Genomic DNA, 19,815 nt, shown 5'->3' on the forward strand with positions numbered 1-19,815 from the left:
GTTTACACCACTGCTATGAATATATTCAGAGAGTTGTAGCAAACAGTGAGGAAGAAATAGGGTTTAGAGATCAAACCTTTGGCCTTTAGGCCTTGAAGGAGTTTGCCAAACTTTCCCAAATTTTTCCAAAGGTTGGAACACCTGCAAACACCCAACATTTGGGCCAATTTCTCTGCAAAACCCACCAATATTCAGTCCCAAAAATCAGATGCTCAAATCAAAGATGGAAGAGGGCCAAACAAGGGCTAGAAAGAGGCTAGAAGAGGCAAAGCAGGGTCTAACAAGCCTGCGGCTAGGGAGAAGGGCCTAATGAGGCCTTTGTTATGGAGATAGATGCCCCTTAGGGCTGTCGTAGGCCTCACAAGGGTTGCAACCAGGCCAATGAGGCCTTAGAGGCCAGATGCAAGCCTAAGAGGGTTGCAGCCTAAGGAAAGGAGATGGAGAGGGGGACTCAAGGCATCAAATGACGTTGCGGCTAGGAGTAGGGATAAGGAGGAGAAAGAGGAGGGAGCGGAGGAAGTTGAGGCAAGGGAGGGCCAAGGAGGTAGAGCGAAGGGCAAACAGAGGGCAAGGAGGAAAGTCGAAGGTAAGGGTAGGACCTCTAGGGCCTGCGGCAAGGGCTCAAGGGGAGGTCGAATGGCCTAGAGGCCACAGCCAGGCCTGGGAAGGCCGAAAAATGCTGACATTAGGGCCTTAGAGGAGGGATGGCTAGGAAAATGGAGGACGTTGGGGCCTTAGCGGCCTGAAAAATTCAAAACCCTCATCAAAGAAATTGATTTGCTTCAGATCTTCAATATTTACTGCAAAATTTTTGAAGACTAGATCTTACCCTCTAGGGTTTAGATCTAGCTTTGATCCAGCAGATCTTCTTGAGAATCACCTGCACAAATAAATTTACAAGTGCCCAAATCCCCAATATATACAAAAAATTCAAAAATTGCCAAAACCCCAAAAAAACCCAGCTACAAACAAGGGTTAGAAAATAAAATTATTTTCAAAAAAATCTTTTACAAAATATACAAGTGTACAATGCTTGAAAGATTTTTTGATGAAAAAAAAAATTGACAATGGCTAGATGTATTTCAAAAATATAAATGCTCAACCACAGCCTTAACGAAGTTAGAAAACCATATAAAATATTCAGAATCCAAACATGGTCAGCCTATGCCCATAGTTTGTGAACTTGGAGCCCAAGGGTCGGGGAACCTGCAAACTCTATATATTTTCTCAAGTAGAAACCGTTAGAACACACAATGAATCGGATCACCTAAGATAAGCCCAAAACTTACCAATAGAATGTTCCTATCATCTACAATGAAATAACGATTAATTATTATCTGAAGCACAATATAGGAATGCACATACCCAGCACGTACCACAAATCAATGAGACAAAGACACCATGAACTGCACCCCAAAGTCTTTTATTATGATGATCAAAACGTTCCCAACAAAAGAGTGGCTTTGCACCAGCGTTTACAAATTACATCAAACCCAGTTCATCAAAAGATGAGAAATAGAAGCAAAAGGCCTTCTATTTATAGAGAAAGTCCTCCAAGTGGAAAATAACAACTAGTTGGCTTGATCCCCGTCAAAATAAGCTCGGTCGTCGATAAATCTTTGATGATCTTTTAACGATGTATTTTGACTTTTATTACTTATAAGTTCAACATGCTTTGGAAAAATATTTTTGAATTGTTTTGTTAAAGTTATAGGTATCCCTCGAGATTGGATTAAGATGGAGCCCTCACCATTTTTCCCAAGATAAGTATCTTACTCTTTGTATTATCTTTTATATTTGGCTTTCCTTTTCCTATCGAAATGCGTTTAGATACTAATAACATTTCTTTTATATTTCCTTGTTTAAGAAAGCATGTTGATCTGTTCAAGGGTTGTGGAGAAGACCTCACAAAGCATGATAGAAGTTCTATTGGAATTGATGTCCTACAAGGTTTTTCTAGAAAACAACTCAAAGGTATGTCTTAGACTATAAGCTTTGTTCGTGATAAAGGTATATTCATCCATTCTAATAAATCTGCTTTACATTACTAACAAGTGTTATGTCTAGGACCTATGAATCATAAAGATTCTTGTTTAGGTGATTAATCATTAGATTGAATCTACCATCGTTAAAATCATCATGTTTGTGGAACCCTAAAAGGTTCTCTGTAAAACCCTAACCTAAGGGTATGTCAATGTTAATGTGAAAAACCCTAATCTACTTAGGGTTACTAATGAAACCTAGAAAATAGTATTCTTTTGATGTTTGGGGTTTTGACGGTAATGTCATGTTTGGTGTCTTAGTATTGTTATGGAAAACCTAGTCCTTTAAGGTTGTGTATTCCTAGATATTGAGGTTTTGTTAATTTGGGGTTTATGAACAAAACCCTTATATATCGAGAGTAAGCTCCTAGGAATGAATCCCTAGGTGTATGTTTGTCCGTCTGATCAAAACCCTAGCCTAATCTAGATTGTTATATGTCTAACTTTAAATGTATTGATATTTGTGTCTTGGGATATTGATATGTTTGTGCATCCTAGATATGTATATGTACTAACCAAATTGTTGATGCTTATAGTGTGAAAATTCTAGGGTTTGAAACTAAGCCCTAGTAGAAGTTCGATATTCTAGGATATGGCAATATTGTTTCCATTATGATGATAAAATCTAGGGTTTACAACAAACCCTAGTAGAAGTTGGTCATTTAGTTGAAACCTTAGATTGTGTTGTGATTAGTTTTGATTGTTGACATCTAAGGCTTAGTGTCTTAAAGATGGAATCTAGGGTTTGCATTAAATCCTAGTAGAAGTCTAACATATAAATTCTAAAATTGTTAGATGCATTGTAAGTGTACTTGTTTGAATTGCTTCAAGGGTTTGCAATATATTATAGTAGAGTATGTCATATCTCTAGAAGAAATATTGAGGCCCTAGATATAATGAGACTAATATTTTGATTAAGTTACTAATGTGATCTAAGTGTTATAACCTAACCCGAGCAAAAGGTTGAAAGTATGTGTCTCTTTATGAAACTAACTAAGTTCAGGTGTTTGATGTCTAAAGTTTGATGCTTCCATTATTGTAAGATTCTGATATACTTAACTTCATGCTTCTATACATTAGGCAGCAGGGAGGCATGTATCGCAGTATCTACGTGATACAGTCAAGTATGGGCTACGATATACTCGAGGTGATGGCATCAATTTGATGGGATATACAGATGCAGACTGGGCAAGCCATTTAGTGGATTGGAAAAGCACCTCAAGGTGTTGCTTTAGTATTAGATCAGGGGTTGTCTCTTGGTGCAGCAGGAAGCAGAAGTTCGTGGCACTAAGTTATGCAGAGGCAGAATACATGGTAGCAAGCATGGTCACATGTGAATCTATTTGGCTTTGAAAGCTGCCAGTGGGACTGTTTGGTCAGTTGTTAGATTCGACCAGTATCTGTTGCTAGATAACCAGATTCGTCCTATAGGCCCCACGAATCCCGAATCCAGCATGTCCGACGCGATTCTGCCCTGATTCGTGTCCAAAAACCATGACACGTCGTGTCCTTTCCTGAGTCGTCGAATCTGAGGTCGTGTCACAATTTTGGCAGCGTGTCCTGTTTTCCAGGACTCATTAGCCGACAAAAGTGACCTGCACGGGTATGAAAAGGCCGCATTTGGTCATTACAGCCACGCATATTTTCATTTGGCAAGCATTTTGGCAGCTTAATGATCAAGTCTAGTTCCTAGTATTGATATGCTATTCATGGTAATGTTAAATTCTTAAAGTAAAAGGATGAAAATGAAGATTAAGGAGAATGTCACTTTTACTTAAATTTTTAACATTACCATGAAATGACTCAGGATGTTTGAGAGTGGTTCCGGCCTCATTGGATTTCATATGGAAAAAGTAGAATTTTAGATTTCATTCAAGATCCAGTAGACTTATCAGTTTTTCAGCATTTTAGGATTGGGGGATTGCAATGTTTCCATTGAATTTTGTCATGTATTAGGGTATGGAACTCGTATTTAATCAAGAGCACCAATCCCTCTATGTACCTTGATGTTAGTGACATTGGTTGTCAAACTCCTGTATCATGACCCTCCTAAAAATGTACGCATCACTCAAACAAAATCTTGACTTGACATGTTATACTTGTTCTATCTTATGTTAATGCTTAAAGGGTGATATTAATGACAAAGATCCCTATACAGATACAGAGGTAATGACAAAAATACCTCTGGATATTAATGCTTAGAGGGTGATATTAATGACAAAGATCCTGATTTTCCAACAAGACTAAAAAATTAGACATTTCTCGTGGTGGCAAGAGGGCCAAGCATTAGAAATAGATAAAACATGTATTTGAATTTTGTATGTACTATGCATGCTAATAGCTATAGATGAAGATCTATATTTGAAATCAATAAATTTGTATCATTAATTAAAATTTGTGTAAGAAATATCTAATTTTTAATACATACATATATATATATATATATATATATATATATATATATATATATATATATTTTAAATATACATATATATATATATATATATATAAAATAAAATATAACGAATCCTACGTGTCCTGTTCCGGGGGGTCAACGTGTCCAAATCCGACACCACAAATCTCGAATCCTACGTGTCCCGAATCCCCGTGTCATGTGACTTAGATCTGTTGTGATAATCAAAGTTGCATTAAGCTCTTTGAGAATACAGTCTTTCATGATAGGCAGAAGCATATTGACATCAGATACCACTTCATCAAAGAATATGTATAGCGTGGGATCAGTTTGGCTACAGTATGTTCCCACAGATCAATAGATTGCAAATATTCTCACAAAGGCCTTGGGTAAGGCAAGGTTTGTCTACTTCAGAGATAAGATGGGAGTAGTGGAAAACACCTTTCTCGCTAAGAGGGAGTGTTAGTTTTCGGTAGCAGCGGACAGATGCACTAGTTGTGAAATTTTCCTTAAATTGCAGCAGCTGAAAATTTATTCTTCTAACTGAAAATTATACAATTTATTTGCTACGGCAAAGTTGCAAACAATGAATAAATCACACTGCAAATTTTCACAAATAAAATATGTTGCGAAATAAAATGCAGGAAATGAGAAATATAGAGCGCACACACATAAAAATTATGACAGTTATTTTTGGACCAATGTCCCTGGAAAAACCCAATGCGAGAAAACTGGTGTAGCAGATGAGGGTTTTATTATTATAGCAGCGACAAAATTCTGAGTACAATCTGGATGCCCAAACTAGCAATCCATAACAAGGTAATCTGGCCAAAATTATTAGAGAAAAATTTCTCTCTCCTCAGGCAATCCCAACATAGCTTAGCTTCAAAAACTAGCTCTTCTAGAACCCCTGCATAGGTCTCTGCACTGCCTCAGCGCATCCTGTAAATTGCACTCCTAAAAACTACCTTTTGATCAAGTCCTTATCCCTACTAACTTGGAAGTGATTCTTCGGCCCTCTAGAAATCTCTTCCGGCCTCTGGAAGCTAAATCGAGCACCTCTCCAGCGAAATTGAACTGCCTCTATGATGCTACCTGCGCAACCTCCTGAGGAATCACTTAGCCTCTTGCTTCTGACTCTCTAGAACTAGAAATCTCCTTTGGATATGTTGTCTATGCTCCCTCTTACTCCCACATCCTCGAACTCTTCTTCCCTGTTGCTGCTAGATAGCTCGATCTGCCAAGGAACTCGCTCTTCTTGTGTGTCTTGCTCCAACCCCATCGACCTCCTCTTATAATCTCTCATTGGCTCACCAACGGCCATGATTAAATCCTCATCAACGACTAAGATCATCTCTAAGTCGATCCATGTGATTTTCTAGAGAAAACTCACCTTTCTTAATTAATTATTGTTAATTAATAACTTTTCCTAAGTTAGACTTAGGAAATATTTAATTATTAACTAATTAATTTAATTAAGCCATCTTTAAGTGTTTTCTCCTGAAACTTTTTATGGGTTCTGGAGATCTTGTGTTTTTAAGCCTCTCTGACCAATGTCAAGACTAGAACGGATGTCCGATTCTACCCAACCATCAAAAATTAACACTCCCTCTTAGAGAGGAAAGTGTTCTAGATGATCTCATAACATCCTCCCATACACATTGCTAATGTCTAACAATTGTGACAACCTACCACTACCCACCAAGCTACTATGCAACTCTAATTCGTCTGCTATTCTAAGTTGAACGAACCTGCACCTACGCTACTGTTGACACTAACTGTACAACCTGTAGTGTTGCCAACTCTGCACTGCGCTACAACTGATCTCATGCTATTTTTGTTGTTGCAACTACTGCAACTAAGAACCAATCTTTGAATCAACTGTGCCATTGGAGTGGCTCTACAACTGTCTCCTGAGTCTCTAACTGCTACTAGCCTCTGCATTGTCCACTGAGTAACTGTCTACACTACAACTGCTTTGCACCCCTCAACGTCTGACTGCAACTAATACTACAATTTTCCCTCAGGTACTGACTGCGCCATCTTGAACATTGATCCATCTGCTACTGAATATTGCAGGCCCCTATGGCAAGGGTATTGATCCAAGAGGAAACACTTGCCCGATGTTAAACACTTATCTGATGCTCAACACCTCTCTGATGCTCTCCTCGAAGGATTATGCCCAGCTTTGCACAACTCTAGAGTCTAAAGCTCAATGTCCCCCCACCTCTCACCTAGAGGTATAGTTAAATACAAAGTGAAATGTTAGTTTTTGTAGCATCTGATGGTGTTCTAGTCTCGATAGTTAACAAAGAGGCTAAGAAACACTAGGACTCCGAAACCCAGAAAAGGTTTCAGGAAAATCCCCTAGAAATGCCTTAATTAAGTTAATTAATCAATAATTAAATTTTTCCTAAGTCTAACATAGGTAAAATGATTAATTAACAATAATTAATTGAGGAAGGTGAGATTTCTCTAGAAACTCACACAGATCGAATAGGAAATAATCTCAGCCATTGATTAAGTTTTAATCTTGGTCTTTAGAGTCCCACAGTGAGATTATAAGAAGAAGTCAATGGGTAGATGGAGGAACACACTTGAGATCGATTTCCTTGGGCAATTCGATTTTTCCAAAGAGCACCAGCATTCTGCCAAAAGAGTTCAAGCTAGATAGGGGGCGCAAAGACAAAGGGGGGCAGAGACAGTGAGTCTGGAGGAAGTCTTCTAGTTCCGGAGAGTCAGCTACAAGGTGGTCTAGTTTCCTCAGTGAGGTTGTGCAGTTCTAGCACAGAAGCTTCAGAGGCAGAGTTCGATATGGCTAGTTAGAGGGTCGATTCAGTTGTTGGAGACCAAGAGAATTTCCGGAGGGCTAGCAAGTCATTCTCAGAGGTCGAGTTGGGCAGACAGCTTGATTAGTTGCAGTTTCTAGGTAGAGCGTACCAGTGCTTGCGCAAAAGTGAAGTAGAGGTTGACGCAGGGGTTTCGTGGAGCCCAGTATTTGCTAGTTTTGGAGCTTGATTAATGTTAGGTGAGACAAAATTTGTCTCACAAATTTTTGTGCCCATTTTTCCTTCCAGTTGTACACAGAATTTTCTCGTTGCTACTCGATAATAAAAAACCCCCAACTATTGCACCAATTTTCCCACATTGGTTTTTTTCCGAGGACATTTGTCCAAAAATAACGGTGTTATATTTTTGTGTGTGTGTGCCAGTACTTTCACATTTTCCAATTTATCTTCCGCGGTATTTTTTATTTGTGAAGATTGCAGCGTGATTGATTCGTTGTTGTTGTAGCAATAAATTGTTAAATTAATTTACAGTTAGAAGAATTAACTCCAATTGCTGCAATAGAATTTCAGCGGTGAAATTTTCACAGCCAACCTGGAGGACAATTGGTCAATCTCTACCGAAGTTGTTGCCTGCTCCTGCTTCTGCTTCTTGTCCTTCTTTCTCTGAGGACACTGGGTATTGTAGTGACCAAACTCACCACACCTCAAGCATTTGATATTCAACAGATCCTTCTTCTTCTCTCCTCCCTATGAGGCTTGTCCCTCACTGGGACCTTTCTTTGCCTTTCCCTTTGATGCAAGGGCTACATTCTCCTCCTCCTTCACACTCTTTGATCCTTTGTTGCTGCCACTGAGACTACTCTTGACTAGAGAAAGTTGCATCTCCTCTTGCATGAAATCTTCCCAAAATTGATCCCATCTAGGTAGTTGATCTCGTCTAGTAATACCTTCAACGAAAGTAGCCCACTCTTTGGTGAAATCATTGATAGCTACATGCACCAGTTCAGCTTCTTAAGGTGTCTCTCCTCCTGCAGCAAGCTCATTCCGAATATCCTGAATCTTGGTGAGGTAGGGGGTAACTCCTTCTCCCTTCTACATCCTATAGGTTCTCAGCCTCTCCTTCAGAAACATCTTGCTAAGATGATGACAAGGGCTTATGTCATCATCCTAGCCCTTACAGTTGGTTTACAGTTATTATCGACCCACTTGGAGACCCATGAGGATGTCCTTGTGCCCCCACACCCACATGGGAGCACCATCTGTGACTTACTTGGGAAACAAGGGGCCAACCCCTTGTCCACTATGTTTGGATTCCATTCTCTCATCATGGCACACTTTAGACTTCATTAGGCCTTCTCAATGGCCCAAAAACTCATTATATTGATTATTATGCCCTCTTGAGAGGCTTGTTTTTTATGTTATTGAGCTATCTTGGTGAACTTGTCACCAAGTCATGTCATTATTGAGCATTATTTTATTATTTGAGCCTAAGTAAGACAAATCAGGCTATTCGAATCCCCTATTGGATTGTATAAATAGATGGGAGGATGATTCATTTCTCTCATCATCACTTGGATTGGATTAGTATCACTTGAGAGATTTTCGCACTTTTTGCTAGGCTGAGATTTTGGAGCTTTCTTGATGCACTATGATGTATGCATTTTCGCTATTGTCTTTGGTGCTTCTTTCTAATGCAAAGTTGATAAATGGATATACTCTCTCTCATGTAAGTCGAATTTTTGATGCTATTCTTGTTATCTTACTTGTCAAATGCATGTATATTGTTATCATTGTTCATGTATGGGTTAATGTAATGCGAAATTCTTCTGGGACCTTGAATAAATGATTAAATGCATGCGTTGATCTTTGAGGGATTAGGTGAATGTTCCTAGAGGCACCTCTTATGTTGAAGACCTTGAAACTGTGTCTCCTTCACAAATTTGAAGTACAAATCCCTATTGACCTAGTTGTTGCCCTTGGAGAGGCTAGCAAGGATCAATTAGGGCTTCTTAGCACACGAAAATTCTCGATCTATGTGTATCTTGACTCCATTAAGCCCAAGCAATAAGGCATTGATCCTCGTATCCCTTTAGTGGTCAAATTTCCTTCTCTTTTCTTCACTTTTCCCAATTCTAGGCCTAACCCGAGAAGGTCTCCTAGGGCATCACACGAAATCATTTGTAGCCATCCAAAACCCTTGAAAATTGTTCCACAACTGCAATGGGGTCTTCTCAAAGGTTCCTCCAAATTTCAGCTCAATCCGACGATGGAATCGCAAGATATCGCAAGCCCTAGCTCAAGGATCATTGTTACCGCTTAGTTCTCTTTGGTTAGTATCTTCATTTGGATCATTGCATTTGAACTCCAAAAGACAATTAGTCCTTTGATCCTATTATCTTCCCTAACTAGGTCAATCCCCTCCTTGATTGATCAACTCCATACCCTTGACCTAGTTTGGGTCCATTTAGCTTCTCTATGGTCCCACAAATCTACAACTCAAATTCGACAAGGATTACCGAGAAGCCATTTCTTCACTAGGATCCTTAAGTCTAGGAAACCCCTTGTCCAAGCATATCCCCTGAACCTAGACTCAAGTATCTTCTTATCCCTTCCTAGAGAGCCCGTCACCTTGCTTTTGAAGCAAGCAATCTATCTAATTGACACTCTCTTGTGAATAGGCATTAGGAATCACTCTCTATCCATTCATTGATCCATCTTCCTAGTGATTCCCTTTATACCGGGTCTCCTCCCATCAGTGAAAGTCCGTAAAGAGCAAGGAGCCTTAGCTGAGATGACAATGGGCTATCACTCCATTGTTGCCCCTTGACCTAGTAGGTGTTCTATAGGACCCCTGCTTTGAGCGGTAACAGATACCAAACTAAGATATTAAAACTTGGGAGTTCAATCCTAGTGCCTTGTATTAAGCACCTTTTCAGCCAACCTCTCAAGCAAGGATTCCGTAAAAAAGGACTAAAATTTAATTGCCCCTATTTTAAATCTCAAAACCAAGATGACCCCAATTATCGCACTATCTTGATTAGCCCCTCTAGGAACACTAAAATTATTTGTCTTGATTCTTGAAAGAAAATTTGGTCAATGGCTTGAGGAAAATAATAAAAGGGATAATGCACAAGCAAGGTTCAATAATCAACATGCTACGATTGATCATCTTGCTACCCTTAAGAGTTATTGTTGGGGATGTTGAGACAAAAGGGAATATCTCATCCATTGTAGTGTTGATTTTAAATAAGCCTTCAACACAATGCCTAGAGCCAAGCTATGGAAAAGAAGGGAACAAATTGGGACCCCTCCTAAAATCCATACTGTTATGATTAGGTTGTACTTGTACCAAAAGGATATTGCTAAGATGAAATGTAATAACAAGTGGTCAATAGGCATTAGTTATAATATTGGTGTTAAGTAAGGGTGTCTCCTTTCTCCTACCCTTTTTGGCATCTATACAAATAAAATTGAGCAATGTTTAGAAGATGAATGCCTTGGTATCAAGATGGCATGACTCCTTGTCGCCCTTCTCTTATACCTTGACGATATTATTCTCCTTGTAAAAATTATTGAAGATATTCACAAGCTACTCAAAGTTCTCCAACAATTTTGCAAAATATGAACTTCCTTTTAGTATTGATAAAACCAAAATTATGATAACTAAGTCAAAAAAAAAAATAACCTCTAATTTTGTATGGTACTATCACCCTTGAAGATGTGCATTATAATAAATACTTAGGTATAGATTTCACTTGTTTGAACTAGAACCACAGTGTCAAGAAGAGAATAACTAGTGGTTGGAAAGATTATAATCTCGAAAACAAATGTAGAAATGCTAATTGCTAAGACTAGAATAATAAAAATATCATTTTCAACACTTCGTTATCTAGAGTATTCGTTACGATTGTGAAGTTTGAGCTTGTAGCAACCATCATGACACTTGAAATAAAATGGAGCAAATCCAAAAATACTTCATAACCTATAAAATTAAAATTAAATGTAACACCCCTTACCCCATTCTCTTAATTGAAGTTAGATGTACTTATGTGGAGTCTAAAGCCATTATAAATATTTAGATTATATTTGCTCAAGTTGAGCAAAGATAGACTCATTATTATTGCTTTGAGTATGAGAGAGCCACCATGGGCTTAAAAGTGGTTGGGCTACATATTATTAGGATTTCCTTAACTATTGGAAAATAATGAAGACACTAAAGTTACTAATATTGACAATATTAAATCTTACAATCCTATGAAATTTAAAGATAAGGGAAAATTGTTGTGTTGCACGGGTACCTGCACCCGGGGGTAGGGTTCTCGAACCCGTCCCGGGTTCCCGCACCCAAGTCCAGGATTCGGGGACGGGTTCTTCTCAGACGCACCCAAACGAACCGGGTTCTTCTATGAAGAACCGGGTTCTTCAAAAAAAAAAATTGGGTTCTTAGCCTTTGACGGGTTCTTGGGTTCTTGGGTTCTTCGGGTGCTTGGGTTCTTGGGTTCTTCGGGTTCTTCGGGTGCTTGGGTTCTTGGGTTCTTCGGGTTCTTCGGGTTCTTCAGGTTGGGTTCTTGGGTTCTTCGGGTTCTTTGGGTTCTTCATTAAAAAATTAATGGGTTCTTCAATATGGCTTCACTATGTCATGTTTCATGATAATATGTGTGTCCTCTAGGTTTGTTGGATTTAGTCCAAATTAATACTTCTTGTGACAATCAATTTAGGATCATTTTGTTGGTGGGGAAGGCATGATATTTGTTGTATAGGACAACTCAGACTGAAATTGAATTCCTTCCATTTTTGGATTTGTTGTCATTTGAGGCAAACTTTTGTTGACTCATTTTCACTATTTGTCCTGCTAGTTTCTTGATTACAGCACAGTGCTCATGTGGTCTGCCATGCTCAAGCACATGCTGCAATATAACAAGACACAAGAAAGACCAAGACATTGACCAGATTAAGAAAATACTTGTAAAAGTTTGAACAATTCCAAATTCTAACTTCTGTGTACTAAGAATATTGAAAGCAGGTCTAAACAAGACAGCTATCAAAAATAAACAGGGTATGTGTTTAAAATAGCCTGTCTGTGGATGGTTTATCATCGTATCTGAATAAGCCCAACAAATTTCCTTCTTTTTATGTATACCACATATCAATAAATTTGAAACCTGCTCCAGTTCTCTTTCTCTAAAAAGTCTTTGCATAACTTGGAAACCTTGCTCCAGTTCTTTTTCTTCAACAAACATAACAAGGTTGACAAAGTGGAATCCACAGTACAATTTCTATAAAAAGGTGAGCAAGAAATTTCCATAAAAAGCTAAGTAAGAAATTTCAATATGATTATTATATTCCACATTTCTAGGTGAAAACCACGTATTAGTTTTAACATCGGCATTTCAATGCAAAAATTTACTACTACAATACATTTTCAATAAAAGGCGATGAACTTGAGGGTGCCCTAAAGAATTGACTTGGGTTGCACAATATTGCAGCTCAATTTGCTTGTTCTCTGTCATCAGTCAAATGAAGTGGCAATGCACTTCCACGTGTTTGTTACAATCATGAAACATAGGGTTCTTTGCCAATTAAGTACACCATGATTGTCATAGTGGAGTGTTGTAGAATCAGCTTGTGATATTTGCAGATCAACAATTATCTCCTCACAAGCTACACTAATTGTCGCTCTATACCCTCATTCAATGGAGGGAAAAGACATTGCATGCGGCCTTTGACTCAGCCATGAAACTGCACCTGTACCAACCATAAAACTATATACCATGAAGGGGATTTCCTGTCATCCTTCTATTATATGAATCTTTCTACTATAGAAAAGCATGCATGCTTCTAGAGTCTATGAGATTATGATATTTTTATTATTTTTCCCTTGAGTTTGTGTCATGGAATCATGGATCAGAGTCAAAATCTCAAGGTTTTTTGCATTTTTGGAATCAAAGCTGCCTCCAATTGAGGAATTTGCTACTCGTCTTACCAGGTGCGGTCAGATTGTCATAATCGTCAAGGATTTAGGCCAGAATCGAGGAAGCAATGTCACTTGGGATACCAGCTAAGGAGAACTCTAAAATTTCACAAAGATAACCATTATTTCCTGTGTTGCACGGGTACCATTTCAATGTCAATGTTGAATGTTCAATGTGCATGTTTAAATGATTATCATTAAAGTTTTCTTGTTTAAAGTTGAAAAAATATACAAATTCAAATTTCATATATATTATTAATTATAAATTTATAATTTATAAAATATAATTATTAAAATTTAATATTATTATATTACCCGACGAACCCACGCACCCTGTTTCCAAAAATGCCGTCCCCGTCCCCGCACCCACGTTTCCTGGCAACATAGGAAAATTGAAATACTACAAAGATTATATAAATCCTAATTTCATTGATCAATACTATTTTTCCAACATTACAAGATTAAACAACAAAATGAATATTGCCAAAATTAGGACTAATGCTCATGACCTTGGCATGATCAAGCTTGTAAAATTTGTGATGCGAAGGAGGTCGAAGATGATTACCATTTCCTTTTAACTTTCCCTATCCTTAATAATATAACACAATTTTACCTAATTTCATCACTTAATTACTCCTCAACCTTTTCACTTACAAAAATCGTAATGACCTTGGTACTTTCATTTCCTCCATGTTCAAATATAGAAATGACATTCTGAAGAATTGCCTCCTTTTATTTGTCTAATAGAGCTTATTGGACTAAGGGGGCAGTAAACACCATCATTATTATTATAACCTATATTCTAATTTAAAAAACCACCCCTAACCACTATTAGTTTTTATGTGTGTACCTCTTAAGAATCACATAAAAATCATGAAGTCTCATTTCTAGTTTCAATTGAACCTCATTCCCAATGTAAAAGATGATATTCAGATTTTCACAAAATCCATACAACGACTGCCTATTTCAGTCTATATGGTATCCTATATAAAATGCTGAGGTGGAATCATGGAATCATTTTTTGCTAGATTCTATTTGCAATAATAAAACTTTGAACTAACCCTTTTTTAGATTGAAAGGAAATACCTGGTATTTAACAGGGGAAAGCTATAGATGTCAAAACAAATCAAAAACTGATAAATGTAGTGTACTTGAAGAGATCTGAACAGAAACTGACCTCACGTGCAGTCGCCTCTTCAATGGTCTCCCCTTCTTCAACCTTTCCACCAAAACCATTGTAGTAGCCCTCCCCAAATCTTTTTTTAAGACAAGAAAGATATGGAGTGAAAGTTTAGTCAATATTCAACACTATACTGCCCCAAATGATCAGTTGACCTTTACACAAAAGATATGTCGGAAATAAATGAAAGCAAGCCACTTATTTATTCCCAAAACTTATTTCAGAGTGATACTTGTTACCATCAATAAAAATCATTTTCAAAACTTAAAAGATCCAAAACAACTAGGCAAAGATGAATACAAACAATCAGCCATACACAAGTTTACAGCCAAACCATGGGCAGAATCATGGGGGCAGGATGAAGTCCATGCAGAATATAATTCATTTTGTATACGCAAACAAAGATATACACACACACACACACATATATATATATAGGGCAGGATGAAGTCCCTGCAGAATATAATTCATTTTGTATAGGCAAACAAAGATATATATATATATATATATATATGCAGAAATACATATAAGCGATTGACATCAATCTTTGATTACTAAAACACTGTCGATAAAATATCTAACAGAAACGAATTAAAAATGAGTTTGCTTACAAACACAAGAAAGATCAATTATCAATAAATATGGATTCACTAAAAATGAATGTAAGGACTTGACGAAAAAAATCACCAATCTGTAGAAGCTTGTACTCAAGATATGAATTTAGGTTGAGTATAGATGGGTCCTTGTTCTCTTTACACTAAATTGAATGGGTGTCTATGCATGATAATAAGAGATCTCAGCAGGAATCTTCTAGTGATAAGATCCTTGTACAATAAAGATTTATCAGGTGCCAGTTAGAAGCAAAGCTCTAGGTTACTTGATTAACAATAGATATATCGGATTAATTTCAAGCCAGCTACACTTTTACCAATTGGATGTCTGTCATGCTGTTAACTGTCATAGATCATTTTTGCTAAGAAAATGCATCTTATATATTGAATGTCCAAACTTCATAAGCTTACACCAATTGTTACTTCAAGGAGTTATGGAGCTGCTAATGCAGCCCTCTCTCCCTATTTGAGAGAGAAAAAACAATGCATCAGCTATATCCGAAGACACTAGAGAATCTACATCTTTCCTAAAAACAGTTGATAACGAGAGATTAAGATCTCCCCCAGATGAAATTTAGTAGAGTCCTCATTGAATGCCACACCAGAACTCTATAGGAAAGAGAGACCTGACAGCCAGCTGATTCCCCAAAATTCTTCACCCTGCTAGAATCCTCCCGTGAACTTGCCATCCCTGTCACTCACACTGGTCTTCGGCAGCCCATGCAATCTGAATACTTCTCTGAAGAACAACTCTACCACCTGTGCTATTGAATATTTGGAGGGTATGGCGAAGAAGTGTGCAAACTTCGTGAGCCTGTCCACCACCACATAAATACAGCCTTTCCCATGCACCAGGGGCAATCCTGCAATGAAATCCATGGAAACGCTTTCCCATTTCTGCTCCGAAATGGGAGGCGGTTGTAGCAACCCTGCCGAGCGAGTGTGCTCTGCTTTGTTTTGTTTGCAGATGCTGCATTCTCTGACAAATCTTAGCACATCTATCTTGAGGCCCTTCCATGTGAACCTCTCCCTGATCTGTCTATAGGTCTTCAAGTACCCAGGGTGCCCCACTAGGGTTGAACTATGTGCTTCCTGCATTATCTTCTCCTTGAGTTGAGATTCCGGAACCAGGTAAATCAGACCTTTGTCATAAATAATGTCATCAACAACATAGTACTTGTCATCCTGAACTAGCCCATCTAGGATCTCGCAAGCAAATTTATTTTTGGAATACTCCACCAACAGAAGGGATTTCCAATCACCTGAAATCTCCATAAGAGAGAGGGTGGATGGAATTCTAGAAAGGGCATTTGCTACTACATTGTTCTTGCCCTTCACATACTCAATCTCAAAATTGTATGCCTGGAGCTTGTTGTGTTAGTTTTTGTAGCATCAGATGTGTTCTAGCAACGAAATTTGGTGGAGAGGCTAGAATACATGAGATCTCCAAAACTTGTAAATAGTTTCTGGAAATTCCACCTAGAAATGACTTAATTAGATTATTAATCCATTTTTTAATGTTTCCTAAGTCTAAACTTAGGAAAACAGGTTAATTAATCAAAATTAATTAAATCAAGGTGAGAATAATCTAGAAACTCATACGGATCGACAAGATGATGTTAGCCCTTGATTAAGTTTTAATCCTGGTCATTGGTGCTCCAACAAAGGATTATAAGAAGAAGTCAATGGGCACTTGGAAAAAACACCAAAGACACTTTTGGGAGAGCACTTGAAGGTGAGGAGCACTGGAAAGTGTGACCAGTTGCAGAGACTCAGTGATCTAGACAGATTGATCCTCTAATGCAGGTCAGCAGTAGTGATCAAGTCAAAGATCAAGTAGCAAAGCGTCAAAGGGGCAGAGATAATGATCTGAAGGAATATTTTCAGATCCGGAGAGGTAGAAGGTGAGTGGCTGAAGTATTCCACGTCGCAGCTAGCCCAAACCGCAAGGGCCGCGCGATTTTTCTGAAGTTGTAAATTAGGGTCGCGCGAGTTTTCCCAGAACAGACGTGCATATCGCGCATGAGTTCCCAACGCCACAGCTGCACAGATCGTCAAAAGAAAATTCGACCTGTGCAGAGGTTGATGGCCAGATATCAGAGGCCACATGTTTGCTTGTGGAGGGAGAGAATTATTCTCTCTAAGTATTTTCTGTCAAATCTTGCCATTTGGACAGCCAGTTGGGCTCCCAAAGATTGTACTCAAAATTCACAACTGCATAATAAAGTAAACCCTCAACTGTTGCATCGGTTTTCCCAAGTTGGGTTTTTACGAGGACATTTGTCCAAAAATAACTGTGTTAATTTTGTGTGCGTGTGTGTGCTAGCATTTCTCAGTTCCTATTTTGCTTCCGCAGTATTTATTTTTGGTGAAGAAATTGCAGTGTGATTAATTCGATATTAATCTGAAAATTAATAAATTGTTAATCAGTTAGGAGAATTAATTCTAGTTGTTGTGTTTCAAGGAATTTTCACATGGTATCAAAGCATATTTGGCAGACAGAAGGCTTAGAAGCGAAGAAGAGAAATTCGCAGCTCAAAGGGAGCCGCAGGACGAATTTTTCGGACAGTCGCACGGGTTCGCTCATAATAGTTGCGAGAGTTTCACGAGATTTTCCTGTATAGACGCGCAGATCACGCGAGTTTAGATAGAATAGATGCGCGAGTATGAAAAAGCTACAAGTATAGTGCAGCCAGGAGTAGCAGCGACTCAGATTTTCACAGAGAAAATTCTTGTATGGACACAGAGGGTTTGCAGCAATTTGCTAGAGCAAATTCAGTGTCAGAAGAAAGAGAAAATCACACACAACAAAGGGAAAATTTCTCTCAGTAAACTTAGAGTCCCCGAAGTTCGATTTTCCGAGGCAAATTGGCAATATCAACTAGCAAATCTATGCATTCCAGAAGGGAGTTCGAGTAGCAGAGTGGCAGCCAAGTAGAAGGAAAGAGGGGGTTTTTTACAGTTTTTTGAGATGGGCACAGTGGGGCTTAGAGATCAGGATAGGTTGGATGGAGCTTACAACTATGTCATCTGGAAGGCTAGGATGTCCTTCCTTCTAGATGAATATGGCCTGAAAGCCTACATAGATAATGTGGTGGCAGTTCCCCAAGATGTGGATCTGCACAAAGAATATAGGAAGGAGATGGCGAGGGTGAAGGGGTTGATCTTGGATGGAGTCTAGATTATATAGTCTCACATGTGGCAAACAAAGGTACAACCAAAGATATGTGGATAGCTCTCTCTACGCTATATCAGGGTACTTCCGAGCAGAGGAAAATGTTCCTGGAAGAAAAGTTGAGATGCATCAGGATGCAGAAGGGGGAAGGCATAGATCCCTTCCTCACCAAGATTTAGGAGGTCCAAGATCAGCTTGCAACTATTGGGGCAGCACCTCAACCATCAGAGCTAGTACATTTGGCACTAAACAGTGTCTCAGAGGATTGGCAACCCTTCATCCAAAGTATATTGGGCAGAGACATGCTACCTAGATGGGACAGGATGTGGGCCTATTTGCAGCAGGAGGAAATGAGGCGAGCTTTGCTTAAGAGCTCCATCAGTGGCAATAGTAGCAGCAGATCGAAGGGTGTGAAGGAGGAGGAGAATGTGGCCCTAGCATCTAAGGGTCACAGTTAGGGGCAAGGGGAGCAAAAGAAGAAGAAGAAGGGCCTGTCAAAGGTTAAGTGCTTCAATTGTGGCGAGTTCGGTCACTATAGTACCTAGTGTCCTCTCAAGAAGAAGGAAAAGCAGGAGAAGGGGGACCTGTAGGCAGCGTCCGTAGAAATAGACAAGTTGTCCTCTAGGCTAGAGGAAGAGTTTACTATGTTCACAGATATACCTCCATAAGTGAGGTGGTGTGATTTGGTGTTATAGCCCCAAAAAGCTACAAAGATGGGCAGGGTCCTTGAGGAGTCCACCTCATGGATCATTACCTAGCTACGGGAGCCCACAGTATTCAATAGCAGGACGGATCAATGGCAGTTGATGCAATCAGTACTAGAATGATAGTTGCAAACTAATAGAAGTTAGATGTTGAGTAGCGTAGTGCAGTGTTGACAGCAGAGCAAGTGGCTCAGTGCAGAATTAGCAGCAACGCAAATTCTTCAGTGACAGTGCAGAGGCTAGTAGCAATCAAGACTGAGGAGACAGATGCATCATACTGAACACAGATGATTCAGTATTTCGGATGCTTCTCAGTTGCAATAGTTGCAGTTGCAACAACAATGAGAGGGAGTTGTAGTGCAAATGTAGAGTTGGCAACAGTACAGCAGGGTCAGCAGCAACACAAATGCAGCATCAGATTCGCGCAGTGGTTGGTGGGCAGTATGGCCAGGCATCAGCAATGTGATAGGAGATGATACAAAGAGAGTGTTGTGGCAAGGTGTGCAGCACTAGAACACAGTTCTCGCTAAGAGGGAGGGTTAGTTTTTGTAGCATCGAATGTGTTCTAGCCACAAAATTTGGTGGAGAGGCTAGAATACATGAAATCTCCAAAACCCAGAAATTGTTTCTGGAAATTCCACCTAGACATGACTTAATTAGATTATTAACCTATTTTTTAATGTTTCGTAAATCTAAACTTAGGAAAAATGGTTAATTAATCATAATTAATTAAGTCAAGGTGAGAATAGTCTAGAAACTCAAACAGATCGACAAGATGATCCTAGCCCTTGATTAAGTTTTAATCTTGGTTGTTGGTGCTCCAACAGAGGATTATAAGAAAAAGTCGATGGGCACTTGGAGAAAACACCAGACACTTTTGGGAGAGCACTTGAAAGTGTGACCAGTTGCAGATACTCATTGATCTAGACA

At 38.9% G+C, this 19,815-nt stretch overlaps 1 protein-coding gene across 2 annotated transcripts in view; it reads right to left on the reverse strand.

Annotated features, from left to right (window-relative positions):
* The window catches only part of LOC149228296 (uncharacterized), a 311,074-nt gene that overhangs the window by 228,805 nt on the left and 62,454 nt on the right, over nt 1–19,815 (reverse strand). For both annotated transcript variants that reach the window (XM_089375668.1, XM_089375669.1), the window contains exon 2: nt 14,393–14,471. In XM_089375668.1, the coding sequence (XP_089231794.1) occupies nt 14,393–14,471 (79 nt within the window). The remainder of the gene's footprint in view (nt 1–14,392; nt 14,472–19,815) is intronic.

This window comes from Pinus tabuliformis, chromosome J (assembly GCF_031772625.1).
Source record: "Pinus tabuliformis cultivar Carrire ecotype Pingquan chromosome J, CPIR1, whole genome shotgun sequence".
Lineage (NCBI taxonomy): Eukaryota > Viridiplantae > Streptophyta > Pinopsida > Pinales > Pinaceae > Pinus > Pinus tabuliformis.